General features: G+C 48.6%; 1 protein-coding gene across 1 annotated transcript; it reads left to right on the forward strand.

Annotated features, from left to right (window-relative positions):
• Nucleotides 1-1,793: 1,793 nt before the first annotated feature.
• On the forward strand, nt 1,794-12,243 carry UTP11 (UTP11 small subunit processome component; the record flags this gene model as incomplete). The annotated part of the gene is made up of 8 exons (XM_079697872.1): nt 1,794-1,856; nt 6,356-6,417; nt 7,636-7,738; nt 8,243-8,356; nt 8,858-8,951; nt 9,048-9,178; nt 11,135-11,245; nt 11,971-12,243. 8 exons carry the CDS (start codon nt 1,794-1,796, stop codon nt 12,052-12,054), a joined length of 762 nt encoding a protein of 253 aa, XP_079553998.1. The 3' UTR covers nt 12,055-12,243.
• Nucleotides 12,244-25,444: the final 13,201 nt, after the last annotated feature.

Raw genomic sequence — 25,444 nt, forward strand, 5'->3', positions numbered from 1 at the left:
TTTAATCCTCACAACAATCCTGTAGGTATAGTATTATTACCTCCATTTTACACATGGGAGACTAAGGTTCAGTGAAGCTAACTTTGTCTTGGCTGGTAACAGTTAGGATCAAACACACCTCCATGGTTTATGGTCCTAATCATTACATTGTACTGCCTCTGACACTCATTCTGTCAGCCACACCTTGAGGGTGTGAGGGACTTAGAATTTTACAACTAATGCCATGATATAACTCCTCCGTTCAACTATGAGCCCCTTGACGGCCCTATGAGGAGAGCAGTGCGTGCTGTTATTATCCTTGTTTTATGGATGAAAGAAATGATGCTCATTAAAGCCAAGTAACTGGGCTTCCCTGGTGGTGCAGTGGTTGAGAATCTTCCTGCTAATGCAGGGGACACGAGTTCGAGCCCTGGTCTGGGAAGATCCCACATGCCGCAGAGCAACTAGGCCCGTGAGCCACAACTACTGAGCCTGCGCGTCTGGGGCCTGTGCTCCTCAACAAGAGAGGCCGCGACAGCGAGAGGCCCGCGCACCGCGATGAAGAGTGGCCCCCGCTTGCCACAACTAGAGAAAGCCCTCGCACAGAAACGAAGACCCAACACAGCCAAAAATTTAAAAAAAAAAAAAAAAAGCCAAGTAACTGCGTGCATGTGCGATTGGGGCAAATTCTGGACCAAAAGATACAAAAAGACCAAAAAACCCCCCAACTGCCACTTCTGAAGAGCCAGGAACAAAAAACGGGTGTCGGAAGCAAAAGCAGGGTACTGCGCATGCCGCCTGCACTCAACACCACAAAGGCGTGGGCAGAACACAACTAAGCCACCCCTCTGGCCTGACCCCTGGACATACCCCTACCCTCACCCCATATAAGGAACCAGCTTGCCACGCCCACCGTTCCGGGAGCAAGCAAGGGAACCTGTTACTTGTTTTTGCTCCCTCCTGCAGCTGCAGGGGCCCCAATAAAGCCTTCACTGAATTTCTTATCTGGCCTCTAGTCAATTTCTATTGATTGGGGAAGGCCAGGAACCCTGGTCGGTATCAAAGCGACCTGTCAAAAGTCACACAGCCAGTACATGGCAGAGCCAGACATGGTTTTAAGGATGCTTGTCTCTCTCTAGAGTGCTCTTTCCGGTACACCAGAAAATTCGCAGGGCCCCTAGCCTTTTAAAAAAAAAATATTATTTTTAATTGGAGTACAGTTGCTTTACAATATTGTGTTAGTTTCTGCTATACAACAAGGTGAATTAGCTATACATATACATATATCCCCTCTTTTTTGAATTTCCTTCCCATTTAGGTCACCACAGAGCATTGAGTAGAGTTTCCTGTGCTATACAGTCAGTTCTAAAGTAGTTACCTATCTTATACCTAGCAGTGTATACAAATACACCGCATAAACACGGCAAACGGAGCAGAGCTGTAGTTGACTGCACATGCGCACACTCCAGACCCAGCTCAGCCCAAGGACAGTGCCAGCCACGGTGCTCCCAGGTGCCAACAGAGCGGATCACGAAGGCGAACTCACCGTACACGTGGACAGGCTCTGGCGAATAAGAACTGGCTGTTGTAGAGTCACGAGGCTAGACCTAGAGAACTACACTTCCCAGAAGCAGCCTGGGGTGGACGCCTTTTGCTAGATGACGTATTTCCGGAAAACCGGGCGCTGGATAGGCTGCAGGAAGGCAGGAGGCGGTTCTAAACCTCTGGCGGCTTGGCCTATATCCGGTAGGGTCAGTGGACGAGGCGGTGCGGAACCGGCGTTGTCTACTGAGCTTTTCCAGGACTGAGCAGGCATGGCGGCGGCTTTTCGGAAAGCGGCTAAGTCGCGGCAGCGGGAACACAGAGAGCGAAGCCAGGTAGGACCGCACAGGCCCCACGAACGCTGGCCGGTGGCCCCATGTGCTATTCTCGCCCCGGCCCTGCCCCCCACCCAGCTGCTGGTCCTGGCCTTTTCTGTGCGGAGATGTTGCTTGTAAATACATGCAAATATATGCTGACGACGCAGGCGTGGCTGGGGCGGACCCTCGCGGTTCGGGGAGGAGGGGGTGGTCGTTCTAGCTAGGAGAGCACAGCTGTCCCTATTCCTGGGAGATAATCAAAGCTATCTTGCAAGGTTTCATTGAAGTAGTTAAATGAGATACTGTGTGTAAAGTGCTTGATCTTCTCTGGGGAAGTTGAGGTCAAAGTTCACACAGCCAATAAGTGTCCCGCTGGAACTGGAATCCACATCTAAAGATGCTCAGCCCTGTCAGCTGTGTATGCGGGCTGATCCCGAAGAGATTGGAGTTAATTAATGTGCTATCATCATCATGCCTGGGCTTTGAGATCCATGGAGGTCTGCCACGTACGCTTTTTGTTTATGTCTCACCATGTAATGTTGGTGTTTTCCAACCCCATTATACAGATGAGGAAACTGAGGTCCAAAGAACAAAATTGACTTGCCCAGTCACAAACACCAAATTCAGACCGAATAAACAATTGCAGGACTTCTGTGGAGGGTGTGTCTGTGTGGAGAGGTTGAGTGGAAATTCATTTAATATATGCAGAATCAATTTATTCTTCTGTTCTCAGGAATCACACAATATCTGATCCAGAAAGGCCCTTAGGGATGTCTGGTGCAATTTCATTTTACAGATGGGGAAGAGAAAGAGAAGGATGTGTCTAAAGCTGTGTCACTGATGGATGGGATGGAACTAAGGCCTCCCAACCACAGTTCAGTCTTCCTGCTTAATAGCATTTATCAGACATTTATTGTGCACTTGCTGTGTGCTCAGTGGTGTGCTGGGAGTAGTGTATCGATAATTTGCCACCTTGTTTGGACCCCTGTGTGGATCTATCTAAAAATAATAACAGCTAGAAGTGCTTGCTGTGTGCCAGAGCCAGACAAAGTGCAAAATGCTTTACCCTTATTATCTCATTTATCTCTCAAGAGTGTGTGGGAGTAGGTACTCTTATTTTCTTACATTTGCAGATGGGGAAGCTGAGGCTCAGATAGGTTAAGTAATTTGCCCAAAGACATACAGCTATAGGTGGCAGTCAGCAAAGCCAGGGATCAGACCAAGTGTTTTGAATCCAGAGGCTACTAAAAGTTGAATAAAGAAGCAACTTTATAAGAGATGCATAAAAAAATGTCCAATAAGAGGGGGAAAAAAAAAAAGAAAGGGGAAAAAAAAAACCCAAATTAAAAAACAAACAAAAATGCTCAATAAGGAACATGAGTGGGAAGAGGAGAGATGATGAGAGAAAGCATCACAGTGAAACTTGTTGGACTTGGAAGGCAATGATAATAACTGTCAACTTTTTAAAAAAATTATTCATTTTATTTATTTATTTTTGGCTGTGTTGGGTCTTCGTTGCTGAGCGCGGGCTTTCTCTAGTTGTGGCGAGCGGGGGCTACTCTTCATTATGTTGAGCGGGCTTCTCTTTATGGTGGCATCTCTTGTTTCGGAGCACGGGCTCTAGGCACACGGGCTTCAGTAGTTGTGGCTCGCGGGCTCTAGAGCGCAGGCTCAGTAGTTGTGACGCACAGGCTTAGTTGCTCCACGGCATGTGGGATCTTCCCGGACCAGGGCTCGAACCCATGTCCCTTGCATTGGTAGGCAGATTCTTAACCACTGTGCCACAAGGCAAGTCCCATAACTGTCACTTTTTGAGAACTGACTGTATGCTAGGTACAGCCCAACCTGCTGTACAAGGATTATCTTGTATAATCCTACAGCATTCCTGTGAGGCAGAGGTTATCCTCATTTGTATCAATACAAATGAACCTGATGCTTAAAGAGGTTGAATAGTGTGTCCAAAGGCACAGTTGTGGGTAGTTGATTTGGATTCGTAGAGAAGACAGAGGCAAAGAGCATGACATGGCCATGTCTGAGTGGGAATAGAGGGGTCTTTGTGGGAGAGGTGAGGAGGAGGCCATGCTGGAAAGGTTGGTAAACACATTGACGAGAGCACTCCCTATTTGGGTAAAGTTTGGACTTTATCTTATAGGTCTTCACGGAGGCATTGGGGGAGCTCTGGAAAATACTTGGTATGGAGGGGATAATTACGTGAACTATTTCAGATTCAATGCCAGGCTTCCTCCTGGCCGGTGTACATTCAAGTGGATGTGACAAATTTCAAGATTTCTGCCTCACTTTGTTGCTCTTTTGACCCTTGAGTTTTCTTTCTTTATTCTCTGTCAACTTCTCTTTGTCTGCTATAATTAAAATAATAATGATCAAGAGAGGGCTTGGGTATTATTTTAAATATTGAGTTATTTCTTGTATCACTTCAAGGATAGAGGATGAGAGGAGACTGTTAAAAATCCCACCCAAGGACTTCCCTGGTGGTGCAGTGGTTAAGAATCTGCCTGCCAAGGCAGGGGATATGGGTTCGAGCCCTGGTCCAGGAAGATCCCACATGCCATGGAGCAACTAAGCCCGTGTGCCACAACTACTGAAGCCTGCACTCTATAGCTCACGAGCCACAACTACTGAGCCTGCATGCCACAGCTACTGAAGCCCGTGCACCTAGAGCCCATGCTCCACAACAAGAGAAGCCACTGCAATGAGAAGCCCACGCGCCACAACGAAGAGTAGCCCCCACTCGCCACAACTAGAGAAAGCCTGCGTGCAGCGACGAAGACCCAATGCATCCAACAAATAAATAAAGAAATAAAAAATTTCCAGTCAAGTTATTATACAAGTTTAAACAGTAGAGGAGTTTATGTACTGCCTCAACCATCGAGAATATTCAAAGTGGAAGAGGATGCAGTGTAGGAGGCTAGGGAAGATCAGACTGTGGCCCCAGATAGAATAGGTCTCGTTCTAGCTTTGCCACTTACTAGTTCTGTCTATGTTCTTGAGCAAGTTGTTCTCTAAACCTCATTCCCTTTTTGGAAAATTGGGATAACAGTAGTGCCTGCTTTATCCTCTTTCCATGATTGTTTGGGGATAAATGACGTTGTGTGTAATGAGCATAGCAGATTGCTTTGTAACAGTATTTCTTTTTTTTTTTTTTCACGTTGATAAAAATTTTATTTACTCATGTTACATACTTATCCTAACAAGAGAACAGGAATTTTTTTTTACCTTCTGGGAATGTCAAAACTCCTAGATTTTACAAAGCAAAGTAAAAGTACATACAAATTCTTTTATTTTAATTTAAAAAAATTTTTGGAAGTGTAGGGTCTTCATTGCTGCACGCAGGCTTTCTCTAGTTGCAGTGAGTGAGGGCTACTCTTAGTTGCGATGCGGGGGCTTCTCACTGTGGTGCATTCTCTTGTTGCGGAGCATGGGCTCTAGGCACATGGGCTCAGTAGTTGTGGCTCGCGGGCTCTAGAGCGCAGGCTCGGTAGTTGTGGCGCATGGGCTTAGTTGCTCTGCGGCATGTGGGATCTTCCCGGACCAGGGATCGAACGTGTGTCCCCTACATTGGCAGGCGGATTCTTAACCACTGTACCACCAGGAAGTCCCCATACAAATTCTTTATAGTGATTTTCTTTTCTTTCTTTTAATTTTATATTTTCATATTTTCCCAAAATTTAACGGTAATTCTTAATAAATGTGGACTATTATGATGATGTAGGCAAAAGCATCTAGCACTGACCTTGCCGTAGGTTAAGTGCTCAAGTAGTGATAGCTCGTAGAAAGATAATACCAAGATTTATTCCTTGTACCTTCATGCTATCCAAGTTCTGTATCAGAGAAAGTATTTTCTGTCGTACTTGGTTTTCTCTCATGCTTAGTACCGAAATTAGAATAATAACAGTACATATATGCTGGACACCTGCTATGTGCCAGGCTGTGTGCGGGCAACTACCACTTACAGAGGCTCATTAAGTCCTCAGGATAGTCGTGAGAAGTAGGTCTTATTGTTGTTATTTTATAGCTAGGTAACAGGAGCTCAGAGATGTTAAGTGAAGTGCCCAGAGTCACAGATTGTTAAGAGGTAAAGCTTGGATTTGAACCCAGTTCTTCAGACTCTAAATTTAGCTCTCTTAACCACAGTTGCTTCCCTGTTACTATGTTTTCCCTTCATAGTATTTTATAAACCCTTGGATTAAGTCTGTAGTAATTTTAGTACAACTGGCAACTGCTTTCTTAGTGCCGAGTCATTGTTGCCTTTCTCTGTCCTTAATAGGCCAAGAAGCCTACTATGGCAGTACTTGTGACCTCTCTGGCGCCTGCATTGGCCTCTCATCCTTGGGCAGTGCCCAGTTGGGGGAGGGGAGGGAACAGGATAGCACACTGGCTGCCAGGACATGGATTTACTGAATGCTCCGGAGATTCTTGTTCCTGTCAGGTGTCCTGTTGATTCGGGTATGTGTTTGCTGAGGAAACTAAGCACTTTTTTTTTTCCTTTTGTCTTCTAGCCCAGCTTTCGAAAACATCTGGGCCTGCTGGAGAAAAAGAAAGATTACAAACTTCGTGCAGAGTGAGTACAGTCTTTCTGGGAGCGGTGCTGCCAGAAAAGCTTACAGCCTCCCTGTACTACAGCTGGATTGCCTGAGTGTCCAGCAGGGGATGATTTCCTGCCATTGATAGAATGGCCAAAGCTCTGGCAGCCTGTCAGATACTTTTCTGCGACCCTAAACTTCTCTCTTGGTTTAGGCAGAGCGTTATTTATTTAACTGTAGTTGCATTGAGAATTTTTTTAATTATGTTGTTCCAGATCGTTTTCTCAGAGTGGCTTTGGTTGCTTCTGCCTTGGTGTTTGAGCTAAATGCTGAATCTTTTTTCTCTCCCTTTTCTTGAAGTTCAAGATAGAATCTAACATTCCAGTTGTTGAGTCTCTTACATCACCATGTGTGGTGTGGAATGAAGACATGTGAAAGATGGATTCTTGGGACTGAGTGTGGGTGATAATGAACTTCGAAAACATTTTATAAAACAATGATCCCTATTCTTCTTCTTTAGCACTTTATTTACAAAACATTTTATAATTATTTGTTAGCCATGCATGTCAGCTGAGGTCCTTTTTATGCCCCCGGAGCAGCTGGTGATGGATTAAGTGGATTGCTCTGGGTCCCAGAGTTTTTCAGGCAAATAATAATAACTGAGTGCTGTTATTAGGCCAGGCAGTGTTCTAAGAGAGTTACCATTTTTACATGCATTTGTTCCAGCAATCTTTGGGGATACTATTATTATCACACCCATTTCACAGATTAAATTGGGATGCAGAGTGGTTAACTAACTTATCCAAGATTACTCAGCCAGAAGTGGTGGAGCCAAGATTTGAACCCAGACAGTCTGGCTCCAGAGTCCACGATTCTAGTCACTATGCTATACTACAACGTGTAGTTTCTGAATCTTATTTGGTCACTTGGTGCCCAAGCTTGCATCAGAACCCCGTTTGAGGAGTTGTAATCTGTGCTTTGTTGGGTCTCTCCCTGTAATGATGTAGATGGCAGTAAAACTAACGTGAAATGGGGACTGTTAATTTCAGGTAGAGCAGGGATAGGAGAGGACCCACAAAGAGATGAGCTCAACATCTGACACTGGAGTGTGACATTGGAGTGTGAGTCGAATGTAGTCACTCCTTGGGCTTTTTTGAGTTTCCTTTTGTATGTATCATTAGATGCTTGTAAAGTTTGCTTGTTGTGTTTTTTTTTTTTTCTTTTTTGCCATGAACCTTGTTTAACCTGCTTTTCAGTGACTACCGGAAAAAGCAAAAATACCTTAGAGCTCTCCGGAAGAAGGCTCTTGAAAAAAATCCAGATGAATTCTACTATAAAATGACTCGGGTTAAACTCCAGGTGGGTGCCTAATGGATCAGTTGTTTTTTTTTTTTCCCTGCAATGCCGTATGGCATGTGGGATCTTAGTACCCTAACCAGGGATTGAACCCATGCCCCCTGCAGTGGAAGCACAGAGTCTTAACCACTGGAATGCCAGGGCAGTCCCTCAGTTGGTGTTTTGAGCTCCAACTCAACAAGGAAAATAAGGATGAGGGAGGAGATGGATAGCTAGGACCCTGGGCTTTTATTTAACTCTTCTCCAGTTGGTCAGGTGCTCCTGGTCATTATGCAAGGCAAAGCTGCCCCTTCATGAGCAGCATGCGTTTGGAGTAGTCTGATGCCTGGAGCTATTCTGAGAGGGTGATTGGAGGTGCTGAATTGAATGTGTGTCTTGGGGGCCTGGTGCATTGTGTTGCTGTTGTATGTAGCCTTTGGTTGTCTTTGTTCCAGCCATGAACTATGCCAACAACTTATTAATGATTTTAATCTAATAGGAAACGTATCTTTTAAATTTGGATTTTAGGATGGAGTTCATGTTATTAAGGAGACTAAGGAAGAAGTAACTCCAGAACAGCTGAAACTGATGAGAACTCAGGATGTCAAATATATAGAAATGAAAAGGGTTGCAGAAGCTAAGGTAACAACTAAAACTCTTTATTCTGATATGTTTTTGTTGGTGAAGAAGAGAAATAGAAATCCATTGATCTCGAGTTGTAAGTTGATTTCTTCTGGCATTTCCAGTCTTAAAGTACACTTAATTATGATAATGGTTTAAAAGTATAGTCAGCATGGTGGAGTGGAAAGAGGTCAAGTTTGAGACAGACTTAGGTTAAACTCTGGCTCTGCCATTCATTAGCCCCGTGATTATGGACAAATTAACTTCCCTGGGGCTGTTTCCACATTTCTATCTCATAGGATTGTTGTAAGGATTAAATGAGTTTTGTGTATTGCCTAGCTAGCCCCCTACCTGACATGTGGTTGGTGCTTGATAAATGTTAGTGGTCCTTTCTTTTAAAAGAATGAAGCAAATTCTTTGCTGGCTGGTGATAATGATGTGGAATGGTCTAAACTTGTGCAAATTCATTTCTGATACCCTAGAAGAACCCAATATAAAATGAGACCATATTCTGTATCCTAGAAAATTGAAAGACTAAAATCAGAGCTCCATCTGCTGGATTTCCAGGGGAAGCAACAGAAGAAGCATGTGTTTTTTTTTGACACCAAAAAGGAAGGTATGAAATGTTTGAAAGTTTCTGGGACAGTCCAGCATATTGGTCTGTGTTGTTTGGTGTTAGAGACAGCGCCTTAAGGATTGTCTTGACTTTTAGTCGAACAGTTTGATATTGCAACTCACCTGCGAACAGCCCCAGAACTAGTCGACAGAGTCTTTAACAGACCTACGATAGAGACCTTGCAGAAGGAGAAAGTGAAAGGAGTTAACAGTCAGACTCGACTTAAGGTAATTTTCTCCATTTTTCTTCAGGTCTGAGTTTATGGGAATCTAGGTTCTTTTTTTTTTTTTCCCTACTGCATTTAAGATGATTATTTTTGGAAAACTTACTAAGTTCTCTTAGAGAAGTGGAAGGAGGATTTGGTGATGGGAATGGAAGTGGAGGAGGGTTCCTTAGTTTCTAAGATTAGAGGACGTGTAGCATAGTGGTCAGGAGCTTACTTTCTGGCCTTTAGGTCTGCATTTGTTTTTTTGTTTTTTTGTTTTTTTGGCCATGCTGCGAGGCTTACGGGATCTTAGTTTCCTGACCACGGATTGAACCCGGGCCCTGGCAAAACACTGAGTCCTAACCACTGGACCGCCAGGGAATTCCCTAGGTCTGCATTTGAATCCTACCTCTGACCCTGGGCTTTGTGCTTTCAATGCTTGTAACAGGTGCCAACAGTTTTAAAAGGCAGAGAAAGGAGGGGACACTGAAGATGAAGGGATTTGGTATACTTTGATATTAAACCTTTAACAGTGAATATGCACATCAAAAGGTCTTTCATGTTCTGCATTTGTACCCCAAATTTTGTATTGACTTGTCCTTACGGTGCTTTCCACCACTGTAACTGGGTTTGTGCAGAAGACATGCTTTTTCTCCAAGTCTTCTGGAGTTGAACTCTCACTTCTGACTGATTCATTTAAAAAAATGCTGTCAATGTGTTTCAGGCAGACAGCTGTTCTGTTTTGATTTGAATCATTTACACTGCATCAGCTTTGTTTAATTTCACAGCAGCTTCTCTAGCTCAGAGGCAGCTAAACTTGCTTTAGTAATATAAATACCCATAATTAGTTTGATTATATTGGGTAATCCCATAAATCAACAGTCTGTGCAATAAAGTGAAAACAAAAGCTGTCTGAAACCACTGCTGTGAGACTATGCTAGAATTGGTGAATTGTTTAAATCTGAGGCCCAGTAATATTCCCCTCTGTGTAGATAACACTTCCAGCCGAGGAGCCAGCTGACTGGTGTTCTAGTGATAACCCGCTTTGTCATGTAGTTGTATTTTCAATTAGCTGTGTTGCTGACACTTCTCAAGTATTGCAGTAGTCCCTAAAGAGATTGGTGTTCCAAAGTCCTGTGTAGAATAGTTCACCATCTTACCTTTTGAAAAGTTGGGAAGGTTTGGATTGCCCTTTTTGTCTAGTGGTGTTGTTTCTTTTGACTGTCTTGTTTAAAGCAAAATTATTTTTATTAAGAGACTGCTGGTGGGTGGCTTGCCAGGGAATTTTTAGTCTGTACCTTGGAGGGGGTGGACAATCCACGAATGGGCTTTAGGAAGTCTATGAACACCTTCTTCCCACCTTGAAATTTTGTGTGACTGGGTATATACGTTTGTATGAATTTGTAGAAATACATATATACACTTACGTCAAGAAAGAATCCAAAGCTTTCATCAGTTTCTCAGAGGTCTGTGATCCCCCCACACTGAAGGACCATTGGTCTTTGAGGGGTCATCAGCAGTGAGAATTTTCAGGTCAGCTTCCACTGACAGAGTCCTTCTGCTCTCTGAGTTCCACGGTTCTGACACCAGCACACTGCCCGGTGGCCCTTCTCTGCTTCTCTACTCATTGTGTAGGGTTTCCAGCACTGGTTCATTCCTGCACTTTAGGTAACCGGGACGCTCAGACAGCTCAGTGTAGTAGTGGAAAGCTTCCTGGGATCTGTGAGACTCGAGGCACAGTCCTGATTCCGCTCCAGGTGAACCTGCGTCCATGGGCAAGTCTCCAAGATTCCATGGAGCTCTGGAATGTGCTGTTCCTAAAATGGCCAACTTCAGAGTCACTTGTTACATTGATTCTGGGGTAAGGAGGGAATTGATGAAATCATTTATGCGTTTGGCCCAAGTGGATTAAGAAACAGTTTCTTACTCATTTTTATCCTGTTAATTGTTTTACTGAAAATGTGTGTTTCTTCTGCAGCAAATAGCGAAAGAGAGGCAAAAGCAGTATAACTGCCTGACACAGCGGATTGAGCGTGAGAAGAAATTGTTTGTTATTGCACAGAAAATTCAGACTCGCAAAGATCTTCTGGTGAGGAGAGACAGCCTTAGGCCTTCATTTTATTTTATTTTTTTCTTTGTAAAGTTCTAAACTGAGACTGGATTTCAGCTGTGTGTAAACCAACCCCAGTGAAAATGTCTGCTCCTCAGGGGCAGTGGTTTGAGCCAGTGTCTGTTACTCTGACAGTGTTGAAATGTTCCTTGATTAAGAAGGTAATAAGAGGCTTGCTTATTAGTCAGTGCTTTGGAACAGCAGAGGGTAGGATCGGGTGGCATATGAACTTTATAGCTTATGAACAGCTATCTGTAACATTTAAACAGGTTAATAAAACAGTGCGTGTCACTCACTGGTGTTTAAAAATAGGCAACATTGTGTAGTTAAATAGCAGAGCTAAGGAATATAAGATGCCCCTTTCATATTATCATTCCTCTAAATGTCAAGTTTTTCAGCTTTGCAGATCATTTTGGTCTGCCTTTCTCAACTGGGGTTCCATAAGAGAAGAAGCCCTACAAAATAATGACTTGAGTACCTTTCTTCTCAATTTTCACAAAAACTTCTGCACAGCCAGCCTCATTATAGATGCCCAGGGGAGAACTTGACTCATCGCGTCAGGGATGCCTTAGGACAAAGGGCTTTGTCTCTCTTGAACATTGAGACGGGCTGAATTAGGGGCTTTCTAATAGGTAGTTTATTAAACTTTCTGTTTTACACAGACCTCTCCTACTATTTACTGGTAACTTTTTACTCTTTTGTAGGATAAAACTCAGAAGGTGAAGGTGAAGAAAGAAACAGTCAACTCTCCAGCTATTTACAAATTTGAGAGTCGTCGAAAACGTTGAAGTGTTATAGATAAGCCTGTCATTCCACGTGGAAGAGTTTATGTTTTTTTTTTTCCAGTAACTTCAGATTCCACTGGTCTAAGTGACTTGGTTTTCCTGTTTATAACCATAATTTATTATAGATCTGACATTTGATGTGAACAGTGTTAAAGCCCCTTCCCCCATCTAAATTGTTTGTGGGTTGTTGAATTGTTGAAATCGGTCTTTTTTGGCCGCTGCGCGAAGCCTGCAGGATCCCAGGTCCCCGACCAGGGATCAAACCCAGGCCCAAGGCAGTGAAAGCGCCAAGTCCCAGTCACTGGACCACCAAGGAATTCCCTGAAATCAGTCTTATTTGTATATACTTTCATTTTTTTTCATTATAAAAGTTACATAATCTTTTATATAGCAAATTTGGAAAACAAGTGAGTTCATCTCTAATCCCAGTACTTACTCAAGAACGACAGATAACTGTTGCATACTTAACTATGCTAGGAGGTTAGGGAAATGGAGGTGAACGACTATCAAGTGCATTCTGGTTGATTTCCTCCATTTTGTAGAGGTTGGCACTGGTTTTTGTGTTTTGTAGTTGTAATTAAACACCTTTATGGCCTACTTTTTCCACTTACTATTAAATCATTAGCTCTTTTCCATTTTGTTACATCATTGAATTTTTAAAAGTCATATATGCTCATAGTAAAAATTAAAGTAAATATTTCTAATGTTTGCATAATGTTTTAACCAGTGGATAGACTGCTTTTACCCCCATTCATTCTTAATTTATTGGATATTCAGGTGGCTGCATAAGTTAGCCAGGAAGGACTTTTTTTCTTTTACACTTTACAGCTGCAGATAGAAACCCTTGGAATTAGGAACTCACAGGGGCACCTCTTCTTTATTGAGGAAGCTCAGATGAGAACTGACCTGGCTCTCTGTTCCTGCCCTCCTGGCCAGCTCTTGATTCCAAGGCTATAAATAGCTTGGTACAGGCCTTCACCCTGGAAATAGATACCCCAGCGTGTGTGCGGGAGACACATAGACCTGCCAGAGTCTCACCCTTCCCTTACCTGCACACATAGGGATGGTAGGCCGAGGCCAGTCAGGACAGGGCTGAGCGTGCTTAGAGCAGGTGTTTGAGGAGCAGGATTCTGGGAGGCTTGCGTACACCTCACCCCCTGGAGGGGGAAGAGCAGCGTCCTTCTGCGGGTATTTAAAAAGAAAAGTTATTAACACTTAATACATTCCTATGACTATTATGTTCTTATACAAAGCCTGAAATGAAAGCCTGTTTCCTAAGGGTGTACTCAGTGGGATTCAGATCTGGGAGCCCTGGCAAGCAGGAAGAAGGGCCAGGGGACTAGAAGCTATCGCAGCTTTTGCCTTCAGGAACGTAGTGCTTCCCAGTCTGGGGAGGTGCTGTGCTAAGTAAATGTTGATAGTCTTATGACAGAGGCATCTGGAGACTTGAGACCTGAGTCAGGAAAGGGACTCATCCCATGGGCGTCGTACAGAGGATCAAACAGATCAAGCAGCAGTCTGTTCCTGGGACAGAACAGCTTGCTTGATGCTGCTGCTGTGGCTGCCTTGCCCCCGCTGGGGAGGAGGGTGGGAGGAGGGTGGAGGTATACCTAAAGGCCTTCTGGTGAAGCGCACGCCCACACAAAGGTGCACACACTTTCTAGGCTCTCAGGGTAGTAGATGCACAAGGCTTCGTAAACACAGGTGTGTGCACGAACACACCACTAGGGTTTCATGCACGCAGATTACACACCCACAAGTCATCAAATGCTATATAGGTGCACAGGCCAAATGGAGCAGGAAGGTCCATCTTCTCTGAGTACGAAGTTCCAGGGTAGAAGTCAGAGCACTCACTGTCAGGGAATAAAGCTAGGGGTCCTGAGCTGCTCTTAAACTGAAGGCTGTCTCTGAGGCCCGAGGATTCTAAGGGAAGAGATTGGCTGCCCCTGTGTTTAACCTAAGAGGCTCCAGCCTCATGGGTCCTGAAAATAGGCCAAGGGCTTTGACGTTTTAGTGCCCATTGGAACCTCAGACTTCTGGCTCCTTGCTTGGGAAAGAGACTGTTGTTTCTTTTGGATCCACCCCTCCAGGTCCAGGGGTGCTTTGGGCTCTTGGTGGCACCCTGCTGTGGCTGTGCCGGGGTAATGTGGCAGCTTGCAGAGGTGGAGAACATTTTTCTTGGCAGGACACGTGTCGTTTAGGTTTGTACAATCCAAGTCTCCAAAGCAGCAGCTACACAGGTGACATGGAAGCCTCAGGACTCTCCAGCAGAGAACCAACCAGCCTGGCTTAGTCACAGTTCACTGCCACCTGTTAGGGCCCTTCTGATTGAAGCAGGAGAGTGTTAGGCCTTACTGTATCTTTTTAAAAATTAATTAATTTTATTTATTTATTTTTGTTTTGTTTTGTTTTATTTATTTATTTTTGGCTGCGTTGGGTCTTTGTTGCCGAGCATGGGCTTTCTCTAGTTGCAGTGAGCGGGGGCTACTCTTCGTTGTGGTGTGCGGGCTTCTCGTTGCAGTGGCTTCTCTTGTTGCGGAGCACGGGCTCTAGGTGTGTGGGCTCAGTAGTTGGTGGCTCGTGGGCTTAGCTGCTCCGCGGCATGTGGGATCTTCCCGGACCAGGGTTTGAACCTGTGTCCCCTGCATTGGCAGGCACATTCTTAGCCACTGTGCCATCAGGGAAGTCCTGTATTTTTGAATAAAATCTTGTACTGAACTGATTCCTGGCGACAGGGTGGGAAAGGGCCCAGTAGGTGGAGCTGCTGCCCCTTCACTGGGCTTAGCTCTCAGGGTGCTGCTGTTGAAATGCCCAGTACTCCATAGGTGCTTAGTATGCATTTGTTTATTGGATTTAATGCCACATGGTAGAGCTCTTGTGAAAAAAGATTTTCTCCATCCCTGCTCCCCTAGCATGAGGTAAGTGTGGCCCCCAAAGGACTGGGCAGGAAAGGGCTTTCCCTTCACGTTTCTAGTGAGGACCATGGAGGAAGCCTGTGTTGGAGTCCCAAGTCGTCCAGAGGGTGGTTCCACTGAGACATGGTGGGGTCTCCCCACGTGCAGTTCTGAGTGTCTGTTTACGGCTTGCTCTCTCCCCACGCTGCTGGCTGTGGGGCATCGAACAATCAAGAGCTGCACAGCCTCCAGCAGGGGAGGCAGCCAGCAGATGCAGACTCGCCCTGCCTACCTGTGGAGGCCGGTGAGGCTGGGGCCTGTTGGGACTTGAGACGGAGAGGCGAGTGGGTGAATGGTGCCGGCCTCCCTTCCTCCTCAAGCTCTCCCAGCATCGGTTCACAGAGCCGCCTCATGCACGGGGTGTTGGGGAAGGGTGGGCCACAGCCCCAGGAGAGCAGAGGAGATGGGGGACCTGAGATACCGTCCTGGGGCTGTGTCAGCAGGTTTCTTGTGCAGCTGCTTCCTGGGGTCAGAGGGTGCGCTCTCTTTTGCCAGCCAGGTCATGGGGCCTCCCTGCTGGCAGGGCTCCCGCTCAGCTCCCTTGGGTCTGTCTCAGCAGAAAGTTTAGGGAAGGAGCCCAGAGCAGCTACGCAACGCCGAGAGGCAGAGCCTCCTTTCCCAAGTCCAGCGAGTAGAGTCAGGAGGCTCAGGAGGCGGCCCCGTTCATGCTTCTGCTTGCCTTCCTTTCCTAATTTCTCCAGTCGGGGGGAAAAAATCTCTCCTGCTTCTTCAGACTCCCTATAAGGAATCTCCCTGTTCCTTATTCCTGAATCCATCATTCCTTTGGGGAAGTGCTGTCTAATCTGTATCTCTCCTAACTGGAGTTGGTATCTAGTTCTCCCTACCCAGTCTTGGCTGCGTCCCTCGATGGCCCTGGTAATGGCCATGGCCATTTCCTTTCTTGTGTGAGGGGAGCAGACTGGCTGGTGTCGGGGCAGCGGTGCTGCGAGGGTGGTAGTAGAGGCTGGTGCAAGACAGAGCCAAGGACCTAGCTGTTTCTCGGCAAGAGGAGTTTATCTGAGGACTGCTGTGTTTGGGGTTGAGGGTGGGAAGGAAGTCCTTTCCTCTCCTCCTGTCGTCTGTCACCTGACGGTCAAGCCTAGACCATAAGTGTTAATGAAACTCTGGTGCCCCGGAGGCAGCTGGGCAGCCCCCCCTGCCCTGAGTCAGCCTGACTCATTTACAGCTCTCTCCTAGTTCCCCCAAAGTCTTCTCTCTGCGGTGGCAAATGTCGGGGGGTTGGTTTCAGGTTTCATGTTTTCACATTACTGGGTGGAAAAAAAAAAACCTTTCCAAGCCAAAAAACCAGCTTCTACAGCAGAAACAGCATGTCCCGAGAGCACTGAAAATTTCCCCATCTTCTCTCCTCAGCTGCTCAGCCACACTGAGGCCAGTGACAGAGGGGTTGAGAGGAGGGGGTTGGAGCCAGGCTGAGCAGAGCGTTGGGGACAGTCCCTTTGGAGGTGGCAGCACTTCCCTTCCCTCGTAAAGACGGGAGGAGCTTTGCAGGGCCCTCTCTGGCTCTGGAGCCTGTGGACCCCCCGTGGCCAGCTGTGGATTGCCAGGGGACTGGGACAGCCATCTCAGGGCGGGCAGGGGCTAGGGAATGAGGGACCGTCTCGCATCTCTAGCTAATTTGATCCCAGGGGGTCGGAGGGCAAGTGTCCCTCCCTCAGAGAGGGCTCTTGAGGTGGAGTGGTAGGTGGGGAGATGCAGGGTCCATCTGGCACGTGGAGACTGAGGGGTGCCACCACCTCCTGCTACTGCCTGGTAGAGTTATAGACCACGCCCACCCCGACGGGCAGATGGCCTCCATGGCAGATGGAGACTAGGCCAGCAGTGGCTGGATGAGCCCTGTAGTCTCAGTCTGGGGGGGTGGGGGGTGGGTGGTGTGTGTGTGTGTGTGTGTGTGTGTGTGTGTGTGTGTGTGTGTGTGTGTGTGTGTGTGTGTGTGTGTGTGTGTGTGTGTGTGTGTGTGTGTGTGTGTGTGTGTGTGTGTGTGTGTGTGTGTGTGTGTGTGTGTGTGTGTGTGTGTGTGTGTGTGTGTGATGGGGTCCTGGCCTGGTCGGGCCATGCTGGGAAAGAGGGAAAGTGGAAACCCCAGATGGAGCCCGTGAAGCTTGGGGGCACACCTAAGTTTGCCGTGTAAGGGTGGCAGGTGCTCAGAGCCCCGACCCTGCCCACCTGCCTGGGCTCCAGAAGCTGCCCCGGTTAGTTCTATAGTGAAGGCGAAGGTCTCCCGGGGCGGGAGTCTCTGCTGCAGCTGGAGCCCAGTGGGCTGGAGGCAGACCACCCCCCGGCCAGGTCCCCAGAGCTCAGGGCCTGGGCAGCAGCTCCTCCCACAGGGTGCGCCTGTTTATCATGCGCTTGGGCTCCCTCGCCACGCAGGCAGGCAGCGGCCTTCATTAGCAGAGGAGCTGGGGTCTGTTTTGGCTGCCTCATCAGCATCAGTGAACTGCGTCCCTGCGAGATTTGATACAATTTAATTAACCTAATTAAAAGCTCTGATTGCAGAGATGATTGGGGTAGCGCCAGCAGCGACTGCATATTTATAATGAGCTGCAAGGTGTGGGACCGCAGCCAAACGCCACGCATCCTAATGAGCGGGAGCCGGGAGCCAGGGAGCGGGAGAGCGAACGTTTATTTTTGGCAACAATGCCCAATTCCTCCCTGCCAGGGAGTCAGAGACCTAGGGAGCAGAGACGGACCTGCCCGCCAGAGCTCCTCGGCAGAAGGTGGGAGCAGGAACTGTGCCCCACGTGTCCTGGTGCCTTCGGACGCCCACACGAGCGCACAGTGACTGTGTTTTCTGCTGCACAGTGGGGGGATGGGACTCCAGCAATGCACTTTTCCTGCCTCTCTCCATCTTTGGACCACGAGCCCTGGTATGAGGAAACGGCCCGTCAGAACCACCTTGATGTCAAGACTTCTGGATCCCCGGGTTATTCTCTTCCAACTTGTTGAGGAAGATCAGAGGCTGAAAACCTGGGTGGGGATCCGAAAAGGGGTCTGAACGTCCAAGAGACCCAGATGAGGATCCTGGGCCTGGAACAAACAGGAGAAACAGGAGAGATGACCCTCCAGCTCATCCCGGCCCCCCATCTCCTCACGTTCTTCCGAGAACCCTGCCTCAAGAGGGCCACCTCCCCTGGACTCTCCTCTCCCACTGCCTCTGCCTGGGGAGTCTTGGTTTGTCTGACTCAGCGTTTCCGCTGTAAATCACATCTAATAATAACGAGAGTGAGAGCTGTGGCAGAGACGCCGTGGGTGAAGGGGGCACCTATGAGAAGGGATGCGCTGCCTAAGTACAGGGGGGTGTGGAGTGGGGGCCGAGCTCCGGGCCGGCAGGAGTGAGAGCTGGGCTCTGGAAGTCACCATCAGAGGCCTGGGGGTGGGGGAAGAAGGTGGGAGCAGCCCTCCCCCGCCCCAACCTCTGCCGGGTGAGCATGTGTAGGTCACGAGCTCAGCCAGGCTGGCCCAGCCCCCCTAGAGTGCCGCCAGGACAAGATGAGATTTGTCCCCAGCCCACCTTGCAGAGCTGCAGCTGTTTAGCTCTCTTATCAATCTTCTCTGGGGGTTTAATCATCTCTCTGTCATCCTGCTGGGGCAGCCCTCCCCTTACAGGAGACCAGCTTTCCTGTGATCCCCCTCCCGCAGACACAACCATCCTTCTCCACCTGACTTCCCTTGTAGGAGACAGAGGGTGGGCCAGGGTGGATTCGCCCTAGGTTTAGTCTCAGTGTCGGGGCAGAGGTCCCTGTTTTTGCAAGGAGTCAGCAGGGATTAGGGGTGGGTAGAGGAGGCACTGGGGATCTTTGACTCCACTCCGGGCTGGGTAGGGCAGGGCCTAGGGGTTGGCCATGAGGGCCATTAGCCTGGATCGAGGAGATTCTGGGTAGGTGCAGTGTCCATCCCTGCCGTCTCCCTCTCTCCTGCCAGCCCCTTGGCAGCTGCCTCCACCCACACCGTCCAGCCAGCCAGCTCTGGCCTCTTTTCCTGGGTGAGTCCTGTGGGGCTAGGCCCCATGGAGCCTTGTGGGACTCAGGGGCCCGTGGGCCGGAACCATGAGCCCACAGCTTTGCGTGCATCTTGGGAAAGAGGGTGCCCAGGAGTCAATGGAGCCTGTGTTGTGGTCCAGGCTAGGAGCCAGGGCGCAAGGGGCTCTGGGGCCCATCCCTGTGCTGACGTGCAAGATGACCTTCAGGGCAACTCTTGGGCCCTCTCTGCTTTACTCTCTCTCCCCTCCACAGTGTGTGGGGAATGGGCGGGGAGGGGGGTGGCATGGGGTGGTATATGCACCCCTCGGAGGGCACATGAGAAAGAGGGCCTTTCCTCCCCCTGCTCACTCACTACTCCCACCCCAGGCACTCTCAGTGCAAGTGGAAAGCTGATTCCTTCCCATTTCTCAGAAGGGGACGGAAGGCCCCAAAGAGGATAGCATTAGCCTGAGCATCAGGCAGCTGTCCTTAAGGTGAGGGCTGAGAGGGTCCCCTCAGGAGGGGACCACAGGTTCTGGAGGGGCAGTGACTGCTCTTGGGCTGGAGGGGGCTTGCTCCCTCCAGCACAAGGCTGGGCTCTGGAGGACAATGGCGTGTTGATGAGGCTTTGGTCCTGGTCTCACATGACCCGATGCGGGTGGGTGGACCACACGTGGCCGAGCCGCCTGGGCTGACCTTTGGTCGCTGGCTGGGGAAGAGAGGAAGCCACGAAGCTTCCCTCCCACTCAGTGCACCCCGGGCACCCTGCCGCCCCCATCCCAGGAGCTGCCCTCTGGGCACATGCACTGTCTTCACCTACCTTCTTCTTTTGGCCTTTCTCTTCCCTTCCTCTTCGCACTGCCCTGTGTGTGCATATATGGCGTGTGAGCACGTATGTCTACATGAGTGTGAGCAAGGAAGCTCCCAGAGGACGAAGGACAGTGAGACAAGAAACCCCCTTCATGGGTTCTTTCTAATAATGGATGAAGTTTCTTCCATGGCGGGGATAACACCAGGGTAGGGCCAAAGTGTATGCATGTGTGTGTGTGTGTGTGTGTGTGTATTTACCCACATGTGTTCATGGGCACAGGTGGCGCATGAGTGTGCACACAGAAGGCAACGCCTCCTACCCTGCCTTGTCTTATGACATAGGCCCTCCTCTGGTGGGAGCTGGGGATGTCAAGGTCAGCATCTTCCATTTGGGGCTGGAGACACCCGCCGCCCCCCCACCCCCTCTCCCCGGCACAGGGCCGGAGTGTTACTTTCAAAAGGGAAAAGGAAGAATTTGGGGGGCGTTGTGTAATTATTGTAATCGATTGAATTAACTAAAAAATACCATTCAGTGAGGAGGCACACACAAAATGAGAGTTATACGCAGTCATGTGAACACAGATGGAAAGTCAAGATACAGAGAGATGGGGGATAGGGTTATACTTGCACTTATGACTGTTCTTTTTGTTTTTGTTTTTTTTGAGAAGCTAGGAAAGGTACTAAAGCATTTTCTTTTCTAAAAAAATTGCAAATTTTATTTTGGAGTATAGTTGATTTACAATGTTGTGTTAGTTTCAGGTGTGCAACAAAGTGATTTAGTTATACATATATTCATATATCTATTCTTTTTCAGATTCTTTTCCCATATAGGTTATTACAGATTATTGAGTATAGTTCCCTGTGCTATGCAGTAGGTCCTTGTTGATTATCTATTTTATGTACAGTAGTGTGTATATGTTAATCCCAACCTCCTAATTTATCCCTCCCTCGCTCCTGTGATTCTTGGAGGGGGTTATCTGTCCTGCCTCTTCTCATCAAGGTGGATATAGCCAAGCAGGTTATCTCAAGAGAATCTTTTCCTGAAGTCCCCAGAGGGTTGAGCGTGGGGCGGGGGCCTCTGAGATGGGGCAAGCAGTACAAATAACTTGATGTAGCACTTTGAAAGGGATCTCATGGTCTGACTTTGTCACACAATATTACAAATATCACATGAAAATATTTTAGCATGGTCTCCTTTGTTGGGAGCCTCATCCAAGTTTCACTCTAGGGCTAGTCCACCCTAATACCCCAGCGGTGGCCCTGGGAGTATATAGAAGGAAGTTAAATTCCCAGATCTGGGATAAGGTTGGGGTGGGGTGCCCCGATGCTGGCTTGGGGAGGCCTGTGGGTGAGAAGGGGACAGCATGGGTGCCCTCAGCCTTTTTCTCCAGGCTTCTCTGAAATTAACACTTTTGATGGTTTGGTTGATGGGTATTTCTGGGTGCTCCTCCCTCCTTCCCTCCTTCTTCGCCCCTCCCCCCCTTTTAGTCCTACTGACCCCACTGGATGCTGGGGAGCTAGTATGGGAATGGTCCTTAGCACTGAAGCAGAAAGGAGAGAGCCTGGAGGGGCTGGAATGGAGTCTGGGGCTGAGGTTGGCGTGGGGCACAGAGGCTGAGACAGAGGCTGAGGCAGAGGCTGGAGTTGGGATGAGTTGAAACTGAGTTGAGCCTGGACCCCAGTGGGGTTGTTGGAGATTGGATTGGCAGGGCATCTCTCTCAGTCTTGACAGGATTCTGAGAAGCCTATTTTTGGAGTTCAAGGCAGATGTTCTCCCCCAATGAAGAGCACGTTTGGTGTCTGCTTTCCCCTCGGAGGGGCGGGAATGTACCCTCCCCCTGCTCCCCTCAGCTGAGCAGAGTCATACATCACCAAGGGGCCGGGCTCCCTAGATGTATTGCCCTAATACGTCGCTATAGCAACCCCACTCTAATCCTGCATTATTCTAATGTGGTCCCCCTCCCCACTGTGATGTATAGCTTGGGTCTTGGAGCTGCGAGGCCCCTTCCCTGAGTCTGCTCCAAGTACCCTAGGGATGGGTGGGTCCGAGGACGGCTTGGCTTCCTTGGGTCCTGTCTCGCTTCTCCTCACCCTGTGCATGGGATCCTTTGTGAGCTGGGGTGTGGAGGTGGGCTCTGGCCTGGCGGCCCACCCGCTCGCCTGCCCAAAGAGGGGAAGCAGCACACGAGCGCCTGATGCACCGACCCACGCCAGCCTGCCCGGCCTGGGGACCTGAGGCCTTGGGGTTGGGGGCCAGGGCAGGACAATGGCTGCATTCCGGCTGCCAGCCACAGGCCTCCATTGTTCCTGTGGACACTGCCTGCTTGAGGGCCGCAATTCTGGCCCTCACCCCGCATGGGGCGTAGGATGCTCCCTGGACCACTCCCCCGGGGACCATAGAGGGGTGATTCATGGGGTGACCAGGGCATAGCAAGCCCCAGCTATGCCCAGATTCTGGGGGGTGGGAGGGGGAGGTGACTGAGGGTTGTTTGTGTCAGGAGAGGGCGGGGTTGAATAGCAAGAGGACTCAGGGCTGTGGACACCAGCCACGTCATCTTGTACTCCTCCTCATGTGTGGGCTGGTCAGAGAGGCCCCATTGTCAGAGGGGCGGGCCCACCCAGGCTGGAAGAGAAGTGAGGATGGAGAGGGACCACCTCAGAGCTGGGAGGACCCGTAGACCACCCCCCATACTGCACTGGTGAGGAAATTGGGGTCCAGAGAATAGCAGGGACTTACTCAAGGTCACACAGCTAGGTGGGGGCAGGCCTGGGTCCAGAACATTTCCCCATATCTCTCTGGTGCTGAGATACTGCTGCCATTTCTGGTAGAAAAACTGAGCTCCAGTGGTGATCTTCAGCCTTGGCAGAAGTTATATCCACAAGCTCCTTTCTCTCCCTCACTTGCTTTGAAATTTCTCTAGTTTAGGTCAATACCTGGCATCCCTGGAATGAGAATTTAGAGCTAAGGGGAGTCCTTGGGCCATGCAGAGGCTATACTGACTACATCTTCTGTAGGGCCCTGAAGAAACGAGTGGGGCATGGAGGTTCCCAGTGCTCTGACACAAAAGATTCATAGATGTAACAGTAGATTTCATTGTTTCCTCCCAAACAATGATCTCCCTTGGGCTCTCACATGCCTACTCTATATGACTGAGAGGTAGGAAAGGGAAGAGGCTAACCCAGGAGCGTTTTAAAGACAGGGGGACTGGTCTGTTCCTGCTTCTCAACACAGGGCCTGTTGAATTGTATGATCGGATGAGTGGATGGATTGTGAGTGGTTGGGTAATTGCATGGGTGGGTGGCTGAAGAGGTACATGGATGAATGGATGAGAGGATGGGTGGGTAGACGGGTGAATGGATGGTTGCATGGGTGCATGGGTGGTTGGTGAATAGACGAATGGATGGACGTAGGATGGATGTAGGTAAACGAGGGAATGCCCATTTCATATATTGAGGTCCAGAGATGACAAATGACCCAACTTGGGTCATACTAAAGATAAACAGTAGAGTGAGACCTGGAGCCAGGTACCTGGCCCCTGCCTTTTAGGCTGGGATGCCCTGTGGCATGGTTTGGTGGTCAGCCTCTGGGCAGGGTTGCAGTAGAAGCAGGAGTTGGGACGTGAAGGAATCTATAGTTAGATTAGTGTCATGGTGGGTGGCTTCACGGGGTCTAGGGGCCTTGACCCTGAGTTGAATCTTCTGTGTTGGGATCAAAGGGTGTGTGTGGAAGGGTCCTGAGCAGGGCAGCAAGAGGCATGAAGGCTCAGGAAGGGGGAACTAGTGGGGTCTGAGGGCACTGGGGCTGAGTGGTTTTATCTCCTTGGGGTCAGGCCCTGAGCTAGGAGGCCCAGAGGCAACCCCTCACGCATCCTTCATGACCTAGCTTAATGGTACCATTGTCTGTGGGGCCTTCCCTGACCCTCTGGGTGCTGTCTCCCCAGAACCCAGCACAGAGCCTTAGTACTTAGAAGAGGCTCAGACATTACTGGGGGCATGGGGTTGCCACAAAGAGTCAGATGTGGGGAGCAGGCTAGGAGATTGCACCTGCCTAATTTTCTGGGTCATTTGGGGCAAGTCCCTCAAAATCCTTGGGCCTCCGTTTCCTCATCTGTGGACTGGGAATGGAGAGCTTGAACTTTTCTTCCCAGAATGGTTTTGAGAATGAAGAAAAATAATTCTGGGGGTAGAAAAAGCACTAGGCATTATTTTTCTACACTGCTTCAGCCCCAGCAATTATACAATAATATATATTGTACATATAAAGTTGATTTTATAGCTAATATTTAATGCACACTTACACTATGCCAGGCTCTCTTCTAAGTGTTTATGTGTATCATCTCTCATCTAATCCTCACAGCAATCTTACCAGGCAGGTACTGTCATTGTCTTCTTTTGACAGATGAGGAAACTGAGGTATGGAAAGCATAAGTAGCTTGCCCAAGGTCCCATGGGTAGGAGGTGGTGAGGCCAGGATGGAAGCCTGGGCAGATGCCAGGGTCCGCATTCTTAGCCACTATATGTAGCTTCTCAGTGCACAGTGCTCTGAATCGACACATCAGGAAGGCTTCCTGACCTTGGTGATTCATCCAACTTCCCTGAGCCTCATGGGATTTACCTGATTGCATGGTGGTGGAGAAGGGGGCAGATCTAATTAGCTCTAATACCCTTGGTCCCTATTTCTCTCCCTGGCCCAGTCCTGAGTTCTAGAACCCCCTTTGCTTTGGGCACATGCCCCAAGCACTGGACACTGCTGTTCACCCCAGCAGGGAGTATAAAAATAACATGGACCTGTGTGTCAGATAAAATGGGTTTTATTCCAGGCTTTATAATTAACTAGCCTTGCTGCCTTGGTTAGGTCACTCAAACTCTCTGGGCAGCAGTTTCCTCATCTGCAAAATAGGAATAGTTAATGTGAGATAAAGAAAATAAAGTACAAAGTCAGTGCACAGATAAGTATTATGTCAGAGTGCCCTGGGAGGAGTGGGATCCGTGTAAAAGTTCATTACATTTTGGTTTTCTTCCCTGTTCCCTTGCTTTTGTACAATGCCCTACCCAGGCCCCACAGTAAAACAGCTTTCATCCATCCATCACCTACTTATGCTGAGCACTCTGTGTACCTCATGTCCCTTAATCCTCAAAATAGCTCTATGATGTAGGGACTGCCATTGTCACCGTATCAGAAAACTGAGGCACAGAAAGGGTAAGGAGCTGGCCTAAAGTCACACAGCTGATAAGAGATGGAGCCAGGATTTGTACCCAGATCTTTCTGGTCCCACAGCCCCTGTGCTTCACTATTCTGCTCTCTGCCTCTTCTGAGACATGGAGAGCATCCCCAGGGATTTTGATGACAATGGGAAAAGGCAGGTAACCCACAGTGGCAGGAAGGGGCTTTGGCAGAGGGCCAGGTCTGTCCATGAGCTGCTGAGGTCAACTCTAGCAGCTTCTGCATGTAGGGAGCACTTCCTCCTCTCCAGGCTGGCCAGCCCTGGGGAAAGGCAAGGATGGTGACAATTTCCAACCGTAAGCAGGGAGGGCAGTCGCAGTGCAGGGTCACAGTCTGCTCCTGCTAAGAGCTGAATAATCTGGAGCCTTTGAAGAAGGATTTCTGAAAAGCCATCAGGAGTGAATCATTGACTTAGGGAAGCAATGAAT

The sequence above is a fragment of the Hyperoodon ampullatus genome (genome assembly GCF_949752795.1).
Source record: "Hyperoodon ampullatus genome assembly, chromosome: 2".
In the NCBI taxonomy this organism is placed as follows: domain Eukaryota; kingdom Metazoa; phylum Chordata; class Mammalia; order Artiodactyla; family Ziphiidae; genus Hyperoodon; species Hyperoodon ampullatus.